At 46.4% G+C, this 20,447-nt stretch overlaps 1 protein-coding gene across 1 annotated transcript in view; it reads left to right on the top strand.

The window, feature by feature from the left end:
* The first annotated feature begins 545 nt into the window (after positions 1–545).
* ELL2 (elongation factor for RNA polymerase II 2) overlaps positions 546–20,447 on the top strand; it is a 44,427-nt gene continuing 24,525 nt past the window's right edge. Inside the window, exons 1-2 of the mRNA XM_082336193.1 lie at positions 546–735; positions 11,662–11,709. Coding sequence (XP_082192319.1) covers positions 607–735; positions 11,662–11,709 — 177 coding nt within the window. The 5' untranslated portion in view covers positions 546–606. The remainder of the gene's footprint in view (positions 736–11,661; positions 11,710–20,447) is intronic.

Below are 20,447 nucleotides of genomic sequence, written 5' to 3'. Positions count from 1 at the left end.
CCTACGAGACAATAGAGCCGAGTTTTCTACAGAAGCACTCAATTCAACTAGAAAGCTGCTTCAACAATTTGAATGGCCAGTGTGCTCATTTTTTCTAAAAAAAAAAAAAGCAGTAATTAGTGACAGCAGTGCAGTAGGTGAAGCCGGAAAATCGACCCTGAGGTACCAACACCCTTCGGTGCACGGTGACGCGCACCGAGCGCGCAGGACGCCGTGTTTCCCGACGCCCGCAGGTGCGCTGCCTAACTTTTCCAAGGCCGGGGCCGCCCGTCACCGGGCTCCCCTCAGGCCCCGGGGCCGCGGCGGGGGCGGGCAGCCAGCCGGGCCCCCCCGTTGCACCCTCACTGCTACCAAAGCCCGCCGCGGCGCTGCCGGCCCCGCTCCGCCGCCCGCTGCCGCCGCCCCTCCGGCGCCGCCGCCCCGCCCCAACCGCCGCCGCCGAGCGACCACAGTGACGTCGCGCGCCGGCCCCGCCCCCCACCGGGGGCTCCGCCCCGCCGGGCCAATGGGCGCGGCGCGGCTGCGCGCGGCGGGGCCGGCGGCGGCGGGATGGCCGTAGCGGCCGGCGGCGGCGGCGGCAGCGGCGGCGGCTGAGGGGCGCGTAAGATGGCGGAGCTGCGGGAAGGGGAGCGGTACGGCGTGTCCTGCGGGGGAGAGGCGCCCAACCTGACGGTGCTGCACGTCAAGCTGACCGAGACCGCCCTGCGGACGCTGGAGAGCTACCAGGGCTGCAAGGTGAGGGGCGGGGGGCGCGGCCGGTCGCCGGGCTCTGCGGGTTTGCACCGGGGCGGGGGCTGCCGCGGTTTCGGCGGCCGCACCTTCAGCCTCGGCCGACCCCCCACCCGCCTTCCCCTCTGCCGCGGGGTCCCTCCCGCAGTACGCGCCGTGGCGGGTGTGCAGGTGGCGGCGGACCCGCCGGGCGGGGCCGGGTGCCCGCTCCTGCTGCCTGGGCTCCCCGGGGCGCAGCCCTCCCGGTGCAGGCGGCCCGCGGCGGACGCGGCCGAAGCGCCCGGTGGAAGTCGGGGGTTGTTGCATGTTCTCCGCGCTGTGACACTTGATCAACTTTCAGCGGCGCTTCGGCGTGCCTGCTGGCTAAAATTAATGAATTTATCATTATACGTCATTTATACAAGCGTTTGCCAAGCGCCGCTGTGCTGTCACGGCGGGCGAAGCAGCCCTGCAGGTGGGCAGCGGCAGGGATTTCTGCGGGGCTGCAAAAGGCTCGAAGCCAGCGTGCGTCCGTGCCGTGTTTAAAAGTGACTCAGGTATTTGATATTTGCAGTCGCAGCCGCGTTTCGTGATGCCGGGATCCTTGCAGCTAATCTAAAGTCATTAATTCAGGACGAACGAGTTCTGTGCTCTGGAGAAAGGATGCCTTCCCACAGCCGGTGGGATGCAGGTGGGACACGCGTCTGGGATCGGAGCCCTTCCCTCGTGATGGGAGCCGAGCGTCGAGGAGCTTCGCTCCTCGCCTCGGGTATTTCACACTGTGACGGGGAGCGGAGATCCCGAAAGGTTGCGCACACCTTGTGGAAGTGCGATATGTGATGTTGCCGTTTGAAATCGGACACTTCTGCATGTTCAAACACATGACAAGTTGGAAATTGTGCTGACTCTAATAAAACTGCCTTCTTCACTGCAGGTAAATACATCTTGGAAGAGGTTTAATTATTTCTGATTTATGAAACAACTTGGGTAAATTATTTACCTGTGTTTTTTTTCTAAACCAGATCAATTTCCAAGTTAATGTAATTTTGCATGAAAAATGAGTAATACATGCCTAATCATCAGAATATTGCAAACTGAATAAAGAGCTATTTGTGGTCATTATGATCAAGAAAATAATTGAAATTCTTTTCCCTATTTCGCTATTTCTTCTTCTCCGTAACTGTAAAGGAGACTCCAGCTCTTCCTGCAGGTATGCTTTCCGTAATCTGGTCCTGCTGGAGTTTGAATGTGCCATTTGAACAGTGGCAAGTGGAAGAATAGTGGAACATAAAAACTTCAAGCTTTGTTATTCTAGGTTCTGGAATTTCTGGGTTTAGAAAGGGTCAACTTTTAAACATTTCAACCAAATCACGCATTTCTAACTTCTGCACTGGTGGAAAAACTCCTGTGGCACTCTTCAGGAAGTGATCCTCAGAGTTATCTTATTGCAGGTGCTTTTTGGTTTGTTTTATTAACATTTGACAAGAGTATCAGCATCAGGGGGAGGAATGAGGGAGGGAGAAGCAGCTATCTCTTTCTGTTGCCTCCATGTTAAATAGGTCTGATTGTGATGTGCTAGCTCACACATCTGTCCGGTGCCAGAGGAGGAGAGGATTGATGGTCTGTAGCTGGTGATACCTTTCTTCTCGCTAGCTTAGTGCTCAGCTACATTGCTGATGCATTTCAGTTCTGACTGTGCAACTGAAAAATTTGCAATGAAGGCTTAAAACCAGCATTCCCGAGAACTGGGGAATGCAGTAAAGGGAAGGAAGGTAACCTACAGCTCTTCTGCTGCCTCTGTTCTGTGCTGGAAGATCTTATCTGTGTAACACAAGTAATATCGCAGAAAGTGTGTGGAGGTGAGAAATCAGGATAACCCTCTGATGACCTACTTATCCCATCACCTGTAGAACCTAGGCAGCATGTAATCAGGCTCTGTATACTTAATTGCTTAACGTTCAAATTTAAACAATCTGCATAAAGAATGAAGCACTCGTTCCTTGTCGTTACCTCTGCTAAGGATTTTCTTAGTTGGCATGACAGTTAAAGAAAACTCGAAAGACTCTTAAATTCTTAAATTAAAAACACCTAACTTCACTTCCACCTTCAGAAATACAGAATAGAGATTGTATCTCTTCAGCAGGCCTGATCTCTGCAGGTTAGTATAGGTGAGGACAAATCCTGTTTCCCTACTCTATGCGCTCCATCATTATGGCCTGGGGTAGACTGGATTGAGATGATGGAGGACATTTTTCTTGCCTAGGTTTCCTTCAACAATATTGAGCAGCATGCTTTAAGATCCTTGAGCATCATCTGTGGCAGTATTAATTTAAAGCATGGCTCAGGTTTTTTAAATCAAGTTGTATTTAGCAGGGAGTAGTATTTTGGCTTTAGTTTGGTTAAGTGCCGTGTGTTGCCCTCAGAGGCCAGAGTTGCAGCCGCTCCGCAGGAGAAAGTGGCGAGAAGCGCAGGATGACTTGCCCTGGTGCGGTACCTAAGGCCCATGTACAGGCAGGATGTCTGTGGTCCTGCTCTAAAAGCAAGGCTGAGCGGTCCCTGCCCACCTTGGGCAGAGCTGCGCCTGCCAGTGGGACCACACTCCAGGGCTCAGCTGCTCTGGCATCTCGCTGCTGCCAGACACAGCTTTGTTGGCACTGGTGTGTCACCTCCCTCCATCCCTTGTATTGCCCTCTGGGGCTTTTTTGAACCAATTTATTTAGTTGTGAGGTTCTTTTATTTCTTTTTGCACACTGGTTTAGTGCTGGATGGAGAAGCGTGAGAGCTAAGGCAATGGGAGGGCACAGAGAGCACGTGGCTAGGATAAGCGGTGGGAGCAGAACCTCCCTTTTTCAGTGGCAGCTAACTGATTAGATTAGCTCAAGTTATAGCATGTAACTCCACCCTCTGTGCAGAAACTTAGCCCAACAAAAAAACCAAAAATCACTTTTTGCTGTCTTAGTGGTAAAGTTGGCTTACTACGTGATCCTCAGAAGCAGTATAAAGAGAACAGGTTAAAGAGAAATGGAGTTGTTTCATCTTGGTGCACATGGAGCCTCTCACCTGGCTTGGCTACAGCACATAATTTCACTGTTGGTGGTGGTGGCCTGACCTAATCTGCTGACTACTCTGAAGCAGATTGGAGAATACTGCATTGAATAGTGTCCGCAGAGCAGCGGGGACAGCGCTGTGTTCAACTGATGTGGCTTTTTGCAGAATTAATGTCTATCTACAGTCATGTTTCAGCTGTGCTTCTCCAGGTAAAAGCAGCTGGAGGTGTATATTTTATTCTGCATGCTGTTAAAGCAAAGGTTTTGGCCTATAAAATCTGACCTTTTCAAACCAAAGGGTAATTGTGACTCTTAGGAATTTGTTTTACATTTAAGTTTTTATTCTTCAAACAGTCATTGGGATGTTCCAGCTGCAGAGCTGCTGAGTCAGTAAACATGTGAAATGTGATCTTTGCCTGATGTTCCCCTGCTCTAAGCAATTGAAATGGAGCCATGGGGCTCTGCCATATTTCATTTCCTAGGTTCAAATTTCTCCATGGCTTGTATCTGCCTCAGATGTCCAGGGTTTGGGCTGGAGGTTAGGAAACTCATTTGTTTGAAAGGTTTGGCCTTTTAGGGAGCTCTGGCAGGGTCCTGCTGGGCATGAGGATGTGCTTCTGCTCACAGGTAGGGCAGATGTCTTAGGTTTTGCTTTTTTGCTTTTGAGGTCAGCTATAAGGTGGACACCTTGTTAGTCTTTTTTTCAAAACTGTAGCCTGCATGTCCCCACAGCTGTGCTGGAGTTAGATTAAGGTGAATAAGGATGGACTCTGGCACCTGCAGTGCAGAGATGCTACCCTAGATGAGCAGCTGCAGAGTTAACAATGTGGGACTTGGCTGGAGGGGGAACTAAAGGTGATGACACAAGAAAACTGGGAAGATGAGCCTTAGGAAAAGAGAAAAGCAGACTGGGGTTAACTGAGAGTGATGGAGAAGACTGGGAGCAAGGATTATTATGAGCTCTTGAGTGGGCAGCCAAGGGCTGAGCTCAGCTCGTTATTGTCTCTCCCATCTCCCAGGGAAAGGGAACGGGGTGGAGCGAGCTAGCAGTGAGCAAAAGCATGGCTGAAGAGGTTGAGGGAAGAGATTGAAGATCATCCCAGGAACAGGAGTGTGCAGGAGCATCTGGTTCCTGCAGGGCACTTCTAGAGCCTACAGTGGAGCTGGGAGAGCCCAAGTCATTCCATTCTGCCGTCGGCACTTAAATTAAAATCTGCCACTAGCAAGTTTGCCACCAATATCCAAACTGCAGGGGAGTGATGTTCATTTCTGTGCAAAAGAAGGGATGCGCCTATGTGACATCTTTGTGGTTTTGCCTCCATGTTGCCAGCCTAAATATAGTGATGGAAAGTTGATAATAAGTTGTGTGTCTATTTTTGTTTGATTTCTTGAAATCTTAAGATTGCACGTATCTTAATGTATGATGTAACTGATAATGCAGAGTTAATCGATTCAAGCAATGCGAGTATTCATTATAAATGCATTTTCATCAATGACTGGTTGATTGCAAGCTCTTTTGAACCTGTTTCCTTATGGCAGCAAGGTCTGGGTGGCATCACTCTGCGTGTTTTTGTGTTGTCGCTAACTTCTGAGTCTGATTTCAAACAAGTCTGTTAGTGGGGAAAAAAAAAATCTTAATCCCTACAGTTTCTTTGGGGTAGTTGGGTGGTAGCTGTAGTCCTTCCAGTGGTATTGATTCACTGCCTTCCCGCTGAATTCCTACCTTGTCTAGCGCACAGGACTGTGCCCTGGATAAATCAGAGGTCTGGTATGAAGTGACTAAGATGTGTATCCTGTTTCAGATGTCGGAAGGTTGTGGCTGATGAGACACAGGACTGCAGGAAGAACTTAGGGCAATTAAACACTGTCCTAGCAGACGTGATGGCTTGATCGTAGTGCCTTGCCTGCACTCTGCACAGGTGATCACTAGATACAAAACTGAACTGAACGTCCAGAGTGAAATTTTGAGATGGCTTCAACTGATTTGAGGTTTCATGACTCCTGAAAGGGGAAAGTCCCGTTCCACTTTTTTCCATTGGAGAAAACTACCCATTTAACTATATTTTGGGAATGTTCTAGGTTAGCGAGTTGAATGAGGTTACAGAAGAGACCCACAAGTGCTGGAGGGAACCAGGTAGAGAAAGGAGCCAGGCCTTCCTCTTTCAGGCACTGTGGGCTGTTGAGCAGTTGATGGCCATGCAGCAAGAACACAACTTTGTTTTCCAATACAGCTAAGTAGATCTATTTGTCAGCTTCCCTAGGAAGGGCAGTCCCACCTTTTGAGCCAGCATCTCCACTGCTTCCCCTCTCCTAAGGCTGTTCTTGTCTGGCCTCAGGGCTGCAACATCAATGCTGTGAAAGCATCCAGGAGATGGGGTGAGCTGATGAGATGCACCAGGGAGGCCCATTCCCCTCTGCCCGTGCACACTGCTTCTGCTTACCTTATCCCAGTGCCGGTGCTGGCAGTCTGGTTTTGGCATCAGATGGTCGAGTGCTCACTTTGGCAGCATCCCTTGTGTAGGCTGCTGCTGCTGTGCCCTGGTCATGGGTGCAGTGAAGGGAACCAGGTGCTACAGGTGAGAATGTCAAGTGCCAACGAGTCTCGGTGAAAATCAGAACTTGGATTTTTCACAGCTGACACCCGAAAGTACCAGGTAATGCGGATTGTAATAGTCTCTTTCTGTTACTGCTTGTAAAGTGGTGGTAATGCCTGCTTGTGGCAAATAGGAGGATAAATGCACTGGTATTTGTGAAGTACTCTTGGTGTAATGATGAGTGCTGTGTCTCTGGGGTTTGTATAGTAACCAGGTCGTGGAGCTGTGTGCTAAGGTTTTTTAAATGTTTTGGGTTTTCCTGCCTACTGAGTACTGTCCAGATCATGGAAGACATTGTATATCTAAAAAAAACCCCACCAACAAAGCAATGTAACTCGAAAACTAATCAGTGTGGATACACCAAAGGAGGCTACATTCCTGTTGTATCTCCACATCCATGTATCAAAATGGTTCTGCCACCTCACAACATGGTTATTTCAATACATAACACATTTGGAGGTTAGAGTTGGCAATCTGAACTTCGTTAAGTGCAGCCTGGCTGGCTGCTTCAGTTCCTTGGTCGTTGCAGCCATTGGGAAGCATGATGTGGCTGATGCGCTCGCTGGAGTACGTACATAAGGAGGGATCCTCCGTGGCAGTAATATACTGTCTATAGTAATTTAATGGACTTTATCAGTGCAGGTAGTCTTTCCTTCCAGATGGTTTTTCTTCTCCTTGCGAGGAGACCTCTATAATTCCTCAGCATAAGTTGTGCTGATGCACAGCCATGCTCTGAATTGACAAATAACTCTTTTGGGCTCAGTGGGCGGCTGTAAGCCCTGAGGCAGGGAAGAGAAGCTGCCAAAAGGAGGAGGAGGGGATCGGGGAAATCCTTAGGCTGGCATTGCTAGAGAGCACCAGTATCTTATCCTAGCCTCCTTCTACATAATACATAGCTCTTTAAAAATTATGGAAGCATATGAAAAATTTTATTATACATTACGATCTCTAATGTGCTGATACGAAGGCATCTTCTGCTCACTCTGAGTCAACGTGCCTGAAAAACAGTAGATAATTAGCTTCATATACAAGGGTGGTGCCTTATAAATATCTGAGTTATTTGCAGTGTGCCATGTGTGTCCACAGATCTTGAGTCTTCCGAGCAGACACAGTCCCTGCCCAAAGACTATTAAGCAAAATAGTGAACCTGGAGAAGACAATCCAGCTAGTTCTTGAGTTTTTGGCCTCCAAATTAGAGATTTAAGACCTGAATGTCGCAGCTCCTCTAGCTAATTTTTTTTTTAAGCAGTCCTGTTGAGGAGAACTTGTTCCTTATCTTAAATAAAAGCTTCAGATGCAAATAAGGAGTAATGACTTAAGTGAAGTGTGCTTGGAGCTCTTTGTAGCTTGGTTTTCAGCTGAGTTGGCGCCTGATTATTCCTACTCTTTAGAGAGGCAATGTAGATGCTGCTCCAGCTGTTTTGGGCGCTAACAGTTTTTCCAGAATCACTTCCTTGGATTAACTAGATGGGACTCTGGAGTTTATGCCCCAGGTGTGGGATCATAGGATTTTCAAGCCTGTGCTGTTCCAGAAGTTTTGGGCTGAACGGGCCAAACTGGTGAGGGCAGATTAGGAGGAGGGGTCAGCTCACATGTTAGGTGAGAGGTGATGCTGGTCAGATCGGCAACGGAGGAACGATGTGCAGAAATGGGTCTGGCTTAGTGGTGCCTCTTCAGCAGGGAAGCACATCCACCTCTGATTTCCCAGGTGTCAGTCCTGGAACCAGTTTTACTTAACATATTCAGCAATGGCCTGGAGAAGATATTGAGATGTCAAAGCTTGGAAGTGATACTCGGGTTTTTCAGGTGATCAGAAAGTGATGCTGAGGAGCTCTGGAAAGACCTCACCAATCTGGACTGGTGGCAAAAAAAGTGGCATATGGTTTTCACCATAGGTAAAGTAACATGTAGGAGAAAAATAAGCTCTGCATGACATGAAACTTGGAATAGGCAGTTGCAGCTACAAAATGAGAGATCTTGGAGTTGCAATTTCCAGTCCTCAGAAAGCATTTGTTCAGTATGGATCAGCAGCCAGAAAATCTAACAGGGAGCTGGGCACCATCTGGGAGGGCATTAAGGGTGATGCAAAGGGTCCCTTTGGCAGTGTGTAAAGCTCTTGGACCACCCACATTTCAAGTCCCCTGTGCAAGCCTGGTTTGTGAGGGATGCGAGGGAGGAGAGCTGTCCTCTGCTCGCTCTCTTCAGCTGTAGCATCTGCTGTGCAAGAAGAGACCATGGAGGCTAGGGCTTTCCACTGGGGAGTGAAGGATCCAGGGCTGCAGCTTGGGGAGTCGTAGGTGATGTGATGGTAGAGCTGATACTGCTTGTATCTTGCAATACTGGAGTGAGAGGGCACTTGATGGAACCAGCAGATAAAGGTAAAGCAGGTGGGTCTGTTCACCTGTTTGATGGTGGACTACTGCACCTTGCTGTCATAGGAGGCTGGGGGCAGGCAATATCAGCGGCTTCAGGCAGGGGCTAGGCTAATTTGTGGACAAGTGTGTGAACGGATGCAGAACAGGGCTAACGGGGGATGCACGCTCTAACACTCCTAACAAGGGTGGGTGGTGGGGAAGTACGAGGGGAATAGACACAGGAAAGTGGTGGGACTTCTGGGCTCCAGCAGAGAGCCGCTTCTCCAAAACTTCGTGCTCTTTGCTGCAAGAAAAGAAACACAGGAAAGCTGGGTGATCCTGGGGAAGCAGAGTGAATGGGGGTTTGGAGAGGCAGTTCCCACATCTGTGCCTGAAGCCTGAGGTCCGCGTGGTGGCTGTTCAAAGCAGTCGGCTCATTGGACATGGGGGTGACAGAAGGTTTGGCTGGAGGGCCAAGGTCCCCTGCCTCTGTCCCCACTGCAGCAGCCTGCTGCTCCAGACCATCTGCCAGTAGGTAGGTGAGACCTTTCTGCTTGATGCCCTGCTAAATTTGGGGGTTTTTAATGGCATGTACTTGTGCTGCAGTAGAGGAGGTGGCTGGTGAAGCCTGCATGGTTTCTCTGGATCAAAAATCAGCTTGTGTCAAATTCTGTGAGCCACTAGAAGAAGGTGATGGCTGCTGCATGGTTGTACGCAATCATGACATCCCCTGTCTGGCTTGGTGTTTTATGATGTGCCTTCATACGTTTATTTCCATGTAGAGCATTAAACTTCATTCTGGAAAACCTCAGACAAAGGTTAGGATTCATAACTGTGTGCTGAACTTTGCATATGTAACCCACTGCATTTTTTAAATGAGTTTACTTGTATATGCTAGATAAGCAGATAGGTATGTTAATAATGTTGGCTCACCTCTAAAACTTTCTGGCTTTAAGTCGGAAGGTTTGTGGACCAGACAAATTTGCAGCAAGCCATTTCAGGGCTTAAGGTTGTAGGTGTTGTTGGCTGCTCTGTAACTTGAGATGGTGTATAAGCCTCCGATTGTGGAAAAACAAGCATAGCCATTTTTAAAGACCCCGCCACCAATTCATGTGGTAATTCCAGCTCTCCAGTGGTATTATTTCTGCCTGAGCCACTCTCCAGGATTTTTTGGTGTTCGGTGCTGCTCAGAGGTGATGTTGAGCACTAGTGAGGCTCGGCTTAGTCGCACACTCCTGCTGCCTGCCCACCAATGGCTCCAGCACTTGCTGGCACCCGCATGAACAGCATCAGTTCATTGCCAAGCCCAGCATGGGGAGTTTTCTGCTGGATGAGTGAGATGGATTTTATTGCGAAAGGGTGAGACAAGCGCAAGTGAAGGAGGAGGAACCTGTGGCTGAAGGGAGGAGGTGACAGGAGGTGGCCATACCTCACCTTTCCAGTGATGCTGAGTCCTGAATGCTGCTGAATGGCACCTAAATTTTAAGTCCCTAACCACTTGGTTTTGCTGGAGTAAAGTCTGTATTCATTAGGATGTCATCCTTTGGTGCAGCCTGTTTAGTGTAAGTGTTTGCAATGTGTTGGCAAACTCCCTGTAACACCCTGTGGACAAAGCCTAGCAAATCGAGCTAGTCAGCATAGCTGTCCCATGTTTTTGTTTCCAGCAGCATAATTTCAGGATTCAGTAAAGCTGAGCAAAGTCAGCATTGCTGCTAAAATGGGATATTCTTATCAGTGGGCTCCTGCTGGCACTGGTGGTGTTGCTGTTTAGGCTGCGTCAAGGAGCAGATCTGACAAGAAGGCAGCTTGTGACAGAGAAAAGTAGTTTCCAACTAGCAAGCCCCTTGATTTTTTTTTTTTACACCCCCTCCTCCCCCCCAACATTTGCAAGTCTTCATGGACTGCAGTGTCAGCACAGAAGCAGTGCTGACATCCTTGCAGGTCAGGAACAGGCTGCACTTGGTGCCATGAAGTTATAGAGCCAAGGCATAGGTGCATTTGTTATTTTTGGCCATATTGCCTATTTCCCTTGGCAGATATGTAGCTGAAGAAGTGAGGAGAGTTTGGGGGAGCTTGGAATTCTTTTGGAGCCAGTTTGATTGTACTGAATCTCTTTTTGTCTTTAAGACGTGTGCTAGCTGAGGTTAATTGGCTTAAGTTAAGAGTGTAAGAGCAGAAAAGGGGTGCTATGCCCTGCCTTCCTGAGCGCAGCTGGGCTGTGTGCACTGCTGGGAGCAGCACAAAAGGTGCTGTGGTGGGAGACTCCATTTCCAGTGTTGCAAGTGCTCCTGGCAGCACTGGTGCGTGCATGGGGGTTTGGGCAAAGAGCAGCTTATCTGTGACAGTGGGAAGTGACGGGGTCCTGAGCGTTGTCCTAATGAGGAAAGCCATCGTTATCAAGACGTTTCGAGTAGACAGGTTGCCTGTGTTCATCACGCAACTTGAGCTGATACCCAGAACTCAAGTACATGTAAAAATAGTGTCATTGAATAGTCTCTTCAGAAATGAAGCCAATCCCCATCTGTACGTGACCAGGACAGCAGGGAAGGGTTTGGGAGGGGGAAAGCATGCCATTTTGGATTCTCATGTTCAGTGGCACATTGAGCAGAGGAGGGGTTGTTTTTCCTTTCCATGCTAGCAAATATCGTTGTACAACTTTAAACATTTTCTCAGACTCCCCATGGTGCCTTAGTGTCCTTGCTGAGTGCGATAAAGTATCACCTCTCGGGCTCCTCAATGCCAAGTGGAGGAAACCCTGGGTGCTGCAAGGAGCCCAGCCCTGCTGCCAGAGCCCTGGCTGCTGCTGCCCGCCGGGGTCTGCATCATGGTACGGGCGCGAGGAGCCCTCCAGTTTGCTGTGAGCGCATCCACCTTCTCTTTCTGCAGCAAAATAACTTCTGCCAAAGCATAGAGGTTTGTCATTTTGCTTACATTCTACTTATTCTCTTTCTCTCATAGGATCGTGTTTCTTCTCAACCTTCAATTCAGTTTCAAGGATCCCAAGGGGTAAGTATTTTGTACTCTTGCTGTATTGGAAAATGAATGCAGTGTAGATTAACCACTTTAACTTATTAAAAAAAAGCCCACCACCATTCCTACAGACATTCTTAAGATCTGCTTAATGCCAGATATGTTTCATTGTGTATTTGCTTAATAGTTGTAGCTGAAAGTGGAAGAGAATCATACTTTAGACATGCTTCTTTTTTATCTTGCTTTTGTCACCTTTTAGCCTAAATTTGAAAGCAATGGGAATAACTTGTCATAACTGAACAGTGCAAATTTAATATTTTAAAATGGACTTTAAGTGGTTGGTTTCAAGGTGTGAAGCAGAACTGTAGTTTTGAGGGGTGGGGTTTTGTATACCACAGACTGCTGATGGTTCTTGACCCTCTTCTGAAACTCGACTAAAGCAGAATATTTCAAGCCTGTTGAAGAGTTGAAGGAAGATATGAGGAAATGTGGCCTGCTAAAGGCCACGGGTCCTCTTAAACAATCAGTCAGTGGTGCTAATGGGAGAACTAAAGCTGAAGGTAAAATTAAATACAGGCTATGATCTCTAAGAAGAATGATTTAAGATTTTGGGTTTAATATTTAAACTTTAAGGCATGGATAAAGACTCATTTTTAAACACTGAACAATGGATTGTGCTTTTTATGCTGTTAGCCTTAATTCAGATCCATTAACTGATCCAGTTTTCCATGTAGCTGTGCAGTGCTTGTGTAGAGGTAGCTGGGGAGGGATGAGAGAAGGATAGGTAAGGTCTTTATGCTGGTGTGAGGAGGTTCTCCTGCCCACAGCTGTGAAACTACAGTCCTGATTCAGCATCACTTTGATTGAAGGGTACCCACATGCTGCAAGAATCGTATCTATAACAAAGCTGCTTGTGCAGACAGAAGTGTCTTAACACTGCACTTGTAAGAAAATCCTTTCTCATTATAGCTTATTCGCAATTTAAACTATACTGGCAAATATTTAAACTATACTGGCAAAAGAATTCCCTTTCTAGAATGAATAACCATCTTAGTTAAGAGATTCAGCCAAAATAGCTATACCAGGAGAGACTGGCTGGGAGCACAGGTCGATTTGAATTTGTGCTGCCATCAAGAGGCAAATCGTACTTGCTAATTTGGCTGGGAAGTAATCCAGTAAAATGGACTGGTCAGCCGCACCGGTCGGCTTCCTGACCCGCTGGCTGTGGCGGCAGGCACGCCAGCACTGCAAGGGATGGAGCAGGACCTGAGTTCAAAATAAGCCCTTGGAGTATAAATAATTAACCTAGCTGTTAGCATGAAGTTCTGAAAGTAGTACACTGTGAAAGAAAAATTACCAGCATGCTTTATCTACCCTGCACCCTCTCTGCAGAAGTTCACGTGCTGCTTTCTGCCATGTTCTCTAGTAGCAGCTTTAAAGCAGTAGTGTGTGAAGTTTGAGATGTTACTAGGTGGGGGGAGACTTTTTCTCAGCTGTAAAAAATCTAGGGGTTTTATCAAAAGCTGTCAAAATCTGGGGGTCACGAGACTGCTGAAGAGCCAAATGTTTACTTACAATGGTGTCTCCGTTGTTTCTATTAAGAAGTTAATCCAGGTATGTGCTTTTTCATTATGAAACTCAACAGTAAGGTCTGCTCCCATGCTCTATGAGATGGAAACATCTGCAGGCACTTTACTGCTTGATGCAGAAGCAATAATCTCTTATGGTAATTTTCAAATCTGTCCATAATTAAGGAAATGCAAACTAAGGAATTTATTGCAAGAGATTTCTAGATCCTAAGTCTCTGCAATAGGGAGAGAAATTTAAGGTCATTAAAGCAGATGGTACATTAAAACAGGACATTTAATGCTGTATATACAGTGGGAGGGAAATGGTTAGATCATTATTTCTGTATATTGTGGAACCATGCTCTGAGTGTTTCCAGAGTACACAAATTGCATGGCAGAGGACTGACCTGGCCCTTTGAAAGGCCGCCTTTCCTCTTCTGGACTGGTTTCCAGGTGGAGGTCTCTGGAGTGAAGACCACTCAAGGTGTGTTCGTCAGTGCCAAGGCTACCTTGGCGTTCATCAGTTACAAGTTACCTACGACAGCGAGATGTTTCCTTCAATGCTGCTGAAAACAAATAGTGATTTTATTTCTCTCTTGAGAGTACATCTTCTGCAATTCAGGCAACTAACTCCCAGCTGAGGATAAAATACTAGCATTAAAAAAAAGTCATCCTCAATATTCCATCTCTATTTACACACATTCTAGTCCCAGTCCTCTGCGAATGATGGGAAGGGATGGAGTAGAGAAATAAAAAGAGCTTTCTGGCTTGGGGTGGTCTAGAGTTGTGTTGTATGTGAGAATTGAGAAAAGGAGCCTTATGCTAGAAGAGGCGAGGGACGAGCTTTAATTTCATGTATATGTTTAACAAGAAGCTAGGATTGGTGTCAGAGGGGGTTCTGCAGTCTCTTTGCCAAAAAAAAAAAAGCAAGCTTAATTTTTTTCTGTGGTACAGTGGAGTTGCTCTGAAGGGATCTGAAAAGTGTTGCAAGTATATAGATGGTCTCAGAAGGCGCAACAGCAAATCCAGTGATGCAGTAAGATGGTTTGCATTTAATATGATAATAAATCATCTGTACATGCTGCATAGTTAGCCTCTAGATGCTCTTCGGTAAGAGAACCACTGAAACAGCACTGGAACAGTTTGTACAAAACGCAGCTAAGAACTCTGTGATTTGTGAATTAGTAAAATATCTGTGATTGTTAAAACAAACTTTTGCACCAAAGCACATCTGGCAGGGAGAACTTTTCCTCCTGGAACATCTTAGTCCCAGACAAGCTGGATGATAATGTCTGCTGGAGCCTGAGGTAGCTGGAGGATACAGAGGGACTGCAAGAAATGGATCATTATGGTGATACAGGTTAATTTTTAAGAAATACCTTGTAACTAAACATTTTGGAGTACACCTAGGCAGCCTGGAGAATGTAGCAGCTGTGCTGTGCTACATACAATAGCCCTGAGGAATGTGAATATTGACACTTGACTTGTAACGGGGTAGGGATACGCTGAAAGAAAATAAAAGTCTGTTCATAGTCCAGTGTACTTCCCATAGTGATAATAAGTTTTAAACAAACTCACTTTCCTTGCTATGGCCTCCCTCCTGTATTTTTAACTTTCTTTGCTGCATCCTGCAACTTGCAGATACATTTCTTATATAGAGATAAAATTGCGAAGCATGTGTCGTACCCGCAGCTGGCAACGTCCTTGATCTCTGCTGCGATGCCCGTGCCTCCAGCTGCTGTGGGGGCAGCCACCGCGATCTCGCCCACCTCCCGTGAGCGCAGAAAACCAGTCACCTGTTTTGGGGAAATTGAGCAGCATGATGAATCCTCTGGCTTCAGTTTAGGGACAGTCGTTGCCTGCCTTGCACTCTGGCCCCGTGCAAACCTTTGGTCCTCACACCAGAGGAAGGTGCAGCAGTGTGGGTGTTGGGGACAGTGGTTGCAGTTCCCTGGTGAGGAGCTTTTCTGCAGCAGGTTGGTGACAGATTCCTGCTTGGCGGCAATGAAACCAGCATGGTGCCCAGCGCTTGGGTTCAAACAGGTGAATTGCATGGATTTGGGGGAGCAAATATGAAGCTTTTGGAAAAAAGGCCAGAGAGAAAAAAGGAAGGAGAGGGGGGAGAAGACTGAAACTAAAAGAAAGTCTTCTCCCTTAAGGTTATCCACTTGTCTACAGGTCATCGTAATCAGTAAAATGTATACATTTGAAATGGTTTTTATGTAGTAAAACATTTAAATTTTTTTGCAAGGCAACCATTTGTGGTCACATTATTTCCATAGAAAGGCATCTTAATCTCCTGTTTTGAAAGGGACATAGGCCACTTATGTTCTGTGGTGTAGCTACAACAAAGGAGGAAGAAGTTTAGTACTTGAAGGAAACAGCATTTTGCAAAAAGATTGCTAGTATTAAAATGAAAACAAAAGAAATCAGTGCTGAGATTTTTCTCATGTTTAAGAGCAGTTTTTTTGAGTTTCAAATTGGTCAGGTAGGTTTCTGGAGCACTTTTGTCTCCTTGAAGGTGCAGGCTGGATGTCTGCACTAATGCAGACAAAGGAGTGAAATTTTAAGCTTGGGAGCAAGCTTACCTGGGCAGAAGCCACTGTAGCAAAGATCCAGATAATGCTGTGGCAAAAATTGTCCTTCTTGGGATTTGTAAAGTGGAAGTTAGATGAATCGCGGCAGAACGTCCCTGCTGAGCCGAGTAGTGCCCTTCCCCAGTAGCAGGGGTTTGCCTCTTGGCAAATAAAGCATTGCTCTAGAGAACCTGTGAGTAAACTTCAGCTTAGAAAATGCATTAATTAGAAATGTCTCTCAAAAAAATAATAGAAGCCTAACTTTGAGGGCTCTGGAACTGTTAATTTTTAAATCCTTTAATCCTGTTGTAGAGACTTATGGCATGAGCTGGGCACTGGTGTGGCTGCCTGCACAGGGCAGGAAGCAGATTTCAGCTCAGGCTTGTGAGCTACCAAATCTTATCCTTAAAAGTAAGGCTTTGGGGGAAAACCGCTGGTGAGATGGTAAGGTGGGAATGATTCTGAGAAGAGACAAAGGAGAGAGAGGACTTCAAACACATCTGCTGAGTGAAGGCACCTAAAAATACCATGGTTATGTCAACCTGATGACATGATGCTGTACTGTGGAAGAATAAGAGGAGAGAGTGGGTAGATGTGTTGAGAAAGGGAAGAGATTGACTCGGGCTTGGAGAGGAAAATACATCTGGCCTGAATTGAGGGTACTACAACAGCACACGGTATCAACGCGAATGTTGGAAAAGAGGAGGACAGAAGTGACAAAAAGCTACAAGCCAGAGAAATTGGAGCGAGTCCACACGGGAGCTTCAGGAGAAAATTATGAAAACTGCTGTTATGAGAGACAATGAGGATGATATGTCAGAGTGAGAGTGTAATGATAGATCCAGAAATCAATTACCAAGAGGAAGGGATTAAAGTCAAGGGTCTGAGTTGTTCTAGTGGTTATTCTCTGTTACTAAATCCATTAGATGTAGAATTTAAAATGACATTTTCAAGTAGGCTGCAGAGGGTCAAGAGCGCTTGACACTCATCCTGAAGTGCTCCAGCTTGGCTGGTGGTGACAGTGGGGCCAGGTCAGACCACAGCACGCCACTCCACGTGCGTGTCAGACTGGTGTGCTGGTGCATGCTGAAGGGTCTGCAGCCATGGGTTTTGCTGGGAAAACTCCCCCTGCAGAGGGGTGAAAGGCGGGAGGCAGAAACAGGGTACTCGTGTGCCACAAAGCACACTTCTGTTGATACCTTCATCTGTTTGGCTTTCCCCAGGTCGCACAGCTGCTTGATCTGAGCTTGCCAGAATTCGTCCAAGTTTAAGTTTTGCCTTTGTTTTTCCACTTAAATGTGGAAGCTCATTTTCATTTGAGAAGATTTAATAGTGCTCTCTGCATCCTTTTATTTCCAAACAGCTTGCAGTAAGAAAACTTTACCATTTTAACCTGAAGTCTCAAATTTCAAAAGCATAAAAATTTTAAAATTTAACCTCTACAGAATGTCTGTTCTTCCACTTTTGTTTTCTGTATCCTGTGCTAAAACTTTTTTTTTTTAAATTCAAGAGGACCCAAGCATGTATAGGTAAATAGGTTTGGTATCCTTACTGTCCTGTGCACTGCTATACTTACACTTCTCTTTGCCGTCTGGTGCTAAATCTAACTGCCACAAAGCACTTGTTGGTTTGTGTGATGCTCCAGGAAAGGAGGACCCTTCTGCAAATGCCATCGCTGTGCATTTGTTGTGGTGATGTTGTTAGTGAAGATGGCCTAGAGGAAAACTTGTTTGTTTGTTTGTTTGTTAAATTTCTTCCGTAGTTTTCTGCAAGGCTAGCTCTCCGCATCCCTGCGGGGCTGGCCTGGGGGAAGCAGCAGGAACATGCTCGTGGATGCCACCTGTTAGGTTGGCTTCGCTGTGTTTTAAGAGCACACCTTGTCATATTAAACTGACACTAGTGTTGTTAAAGTCTCTCCTAATAGTTGTGTCCTAAAAAGTCATGTCAGTACTGGAGATTCAGGCACTTGAAAGCAGGAGGTCCCTTGTCCCATCATCCGCTACATTGCTCAGGTGAAAAATCTGCCAGTGAGGGAAGATTCTGGGTGTTGATTAAATTTGTCTTTGAATTGTATGCAAACATAGGTGAAATTATTTTCTTTATGGAAGCTTAGAGCAGAGGCAGAAAGAGTAAGTTTCCTGCAGCTGCCATCAATTAAGAATGATCCGCTCAGCCACTCCTGTCTTTTTAGTGTGGATCTAGAAAATAGCTTTTCTACATCTCCATTAGCCTAGAGAGATGCATTTGACATTAATGGTAAGACTTCCTGCACTCTTCTGTTAAAATAGTGCAAGTTCTGTAGGCTAAGCAAGCAATTACTCAGTTTCCAGAACTGGAAAATAACTCATCTGCAGTGGCTTCTGACACCACCTTTCTCACACACCACCTATGACAAAGTCTATTAATCAGTGGATTCACTAAAGACAGTTTTTTTTTTTTTGGGGGGGGGGGGGGGAGGGGTGTTAATTATTTTTTTTCCTAAACAGGAAGGGAGGAGGGTGATGGTACAGGTGGTGAAGCGGTGTGAGAAGGCAGCTGGAAGTAAAGTGGAGAGGAAATGTAGAAGGGAAGGGTTTGAAACAAAAAGCTGGTCAATAAAGAGCAGAAAATTTGGTCAAACCTGGTGGGGAAAACTGTTGAGTGTTCACCCATCTGTGTCTTAGGTGCATCTTAGCTTGATTTTTTTTTCCCCTTCGGTGCCTGCATTCTCCTGATACTGTTTCCTGGCCGTGCAGGAGAAGCACATACGTGTGGTACAGATTGCATCAAGGGGACGCTAAGGCTTTTAGGCATGAGTAGGCGTTATTTACTGCTTTGTAAATCCTCATCCATCACAACTTATCTGTGTTATCTTGTGAAACAGAGCGGTGATATTCTTCAAGTGTTCATCAGTTGTGGGCTTAGCTAGAAGGTAGCAGCTAAGACAGGCATGAGGACCTGAGCTGGGTGTTAGCTGAAGCTGGGTCAGTCGCCTGAAGGCCGCTGAGCAGCAAAGCGGCAGAGGGAAGAGCAGTGAGGGCGGCATGTGTTGGGTGGGATGTATGGGGGAGCTGGCACAAGGCTTAGCACAGCTGCCTATGTGGATGCGTCTTCTGGTGGCGGAGAGAGTATTTTGCGTGACGGGCTTCTCTCATAAATGAGGAAAGAAGTATGTGCGAGGATAAATGTGTTTGGGCATGTGAGAAGAAAAACTATGCCCTACTTTTCCGTGCTAGTACATATTCTGGGAAATACATAGGCTGCGGACTTGCCAATGCAGACCTGTTAGTTAACATGCTTCAAGTTGGGCAATACTAGGAGAAAGATGCATGGTTCACTTTATTAGGATGGTGCCTAAACCAGGGGAAGAGATTGTTGTGAACTGTGCTCATATACACCTGCTTTTAAGGTGGCCTCTTCCCTTGTCTGGACACGACGGGGTGACCCTTTGGCTAAGGTGTGCAAACATGCAGTTGGTCTTCAGGGCTTTCTCGTCTCCTTTCATTGACCTATTTGGTTGGCTGCTGATAAGGATAGAGTAGATCTAATGGAGGATTGTGGCAAGGACTTCACTATTTCTGGAAGAAGAGTGTAGATCAGCTATAAATAACGGTGCATGTTTGCTGTTCAGAAATCTCCCTCTTTGCTGTAAGAGAATATACAAATTCCTTTTCAATGTATTGCACGCCATGTACCAGCCAGGATGCTCTTTATACGTGGAAGGTTGAATACAAATCAAAAGCAGCTTCTCTGAAACAAGCAATGTACTGACAATAGGCTTGCAGTGCTGCTTCCTGATGGAAACAGAAGTTTATTTTCTATTATGGATTAACATGGTTGCACTGTGTTCGTTCTTAATAAAGGCTCCTTGACCTTCTTCTGTAAGTATCGCTCGAATAGGAAAAACAAACTTTTTGTTACTATGCTTATCTCAAGCTGAATGCAGTATCTTAATCCTGATTAAGCCAAAAATCCTTGAACTGCCTATGGAACTTTTCAGCACCGTATAATATAAATTTACAATGTAAAAGCAGGACTGTTTATTCAAAACAGGAGGCTTATTTGCAGAAGTTGCGGAGTTTATAAACTACTTCAAAGTGTTATTTTGTCTTGCAAGATACGGAAAGAAATGGCAAATATGTCAACAGCAGTAAAACTTGATCTTAAGTGTTTAAGGTGACTAGTTTTTGCAAACCTAGGTGTTGTCAGCCAGTTTATCCCATTCAAGTATTGCTTTCTCTAGGCTGCTGAAAACCTGTTAATATCCTAGGAATACTTTCTAGACTGAATATTGCCTAGCAAGAACCCCATGCTTTCAAGTGTGCCTCTGTAAGACAAGTTTACTTGATTTGTCAGGGGATGAGGTTGTCTTTGTAAAAAATCAAGGAAGGATCCTTGAAATCTCTTCAGATCAAAGCTGGTGGGTGGCATTGGTAGCGGACAGTGCACCGGGGCTGGGATTTGTGCTGCACGGCTAGCTGCTGGAGCATCATGCTTCCCTGGAGCAGTGGTCTGCGACGTCGTGGTGGGAGGGGGCAAATGTGGTGGAAGCCTCTGATGAGCTGGAAAGCGGACCAAGAGCAGCAGCTCTCACATGCAAGTCTCACATCATCATCGTCCTGCAGTTCAACCTGCTGTTTCTTGTTGCTGT

Source organism: Platalea leucorodia (genome assembly GCF_965183815.1).
Source record: "Platalea leucorodia genome assembly, chromosome: Z".
NCBI lineage: Eukaryota > Metazoa > Chordata > Aves > Pelecaniformes > Threskiornithidae > Platalea > Platalea leucorodia.
The sequence above is the reverse complement of the archived record's forward strand: the minus strand, read 5'-3'. Positions and strand labels throughout refer to the sequence as shown.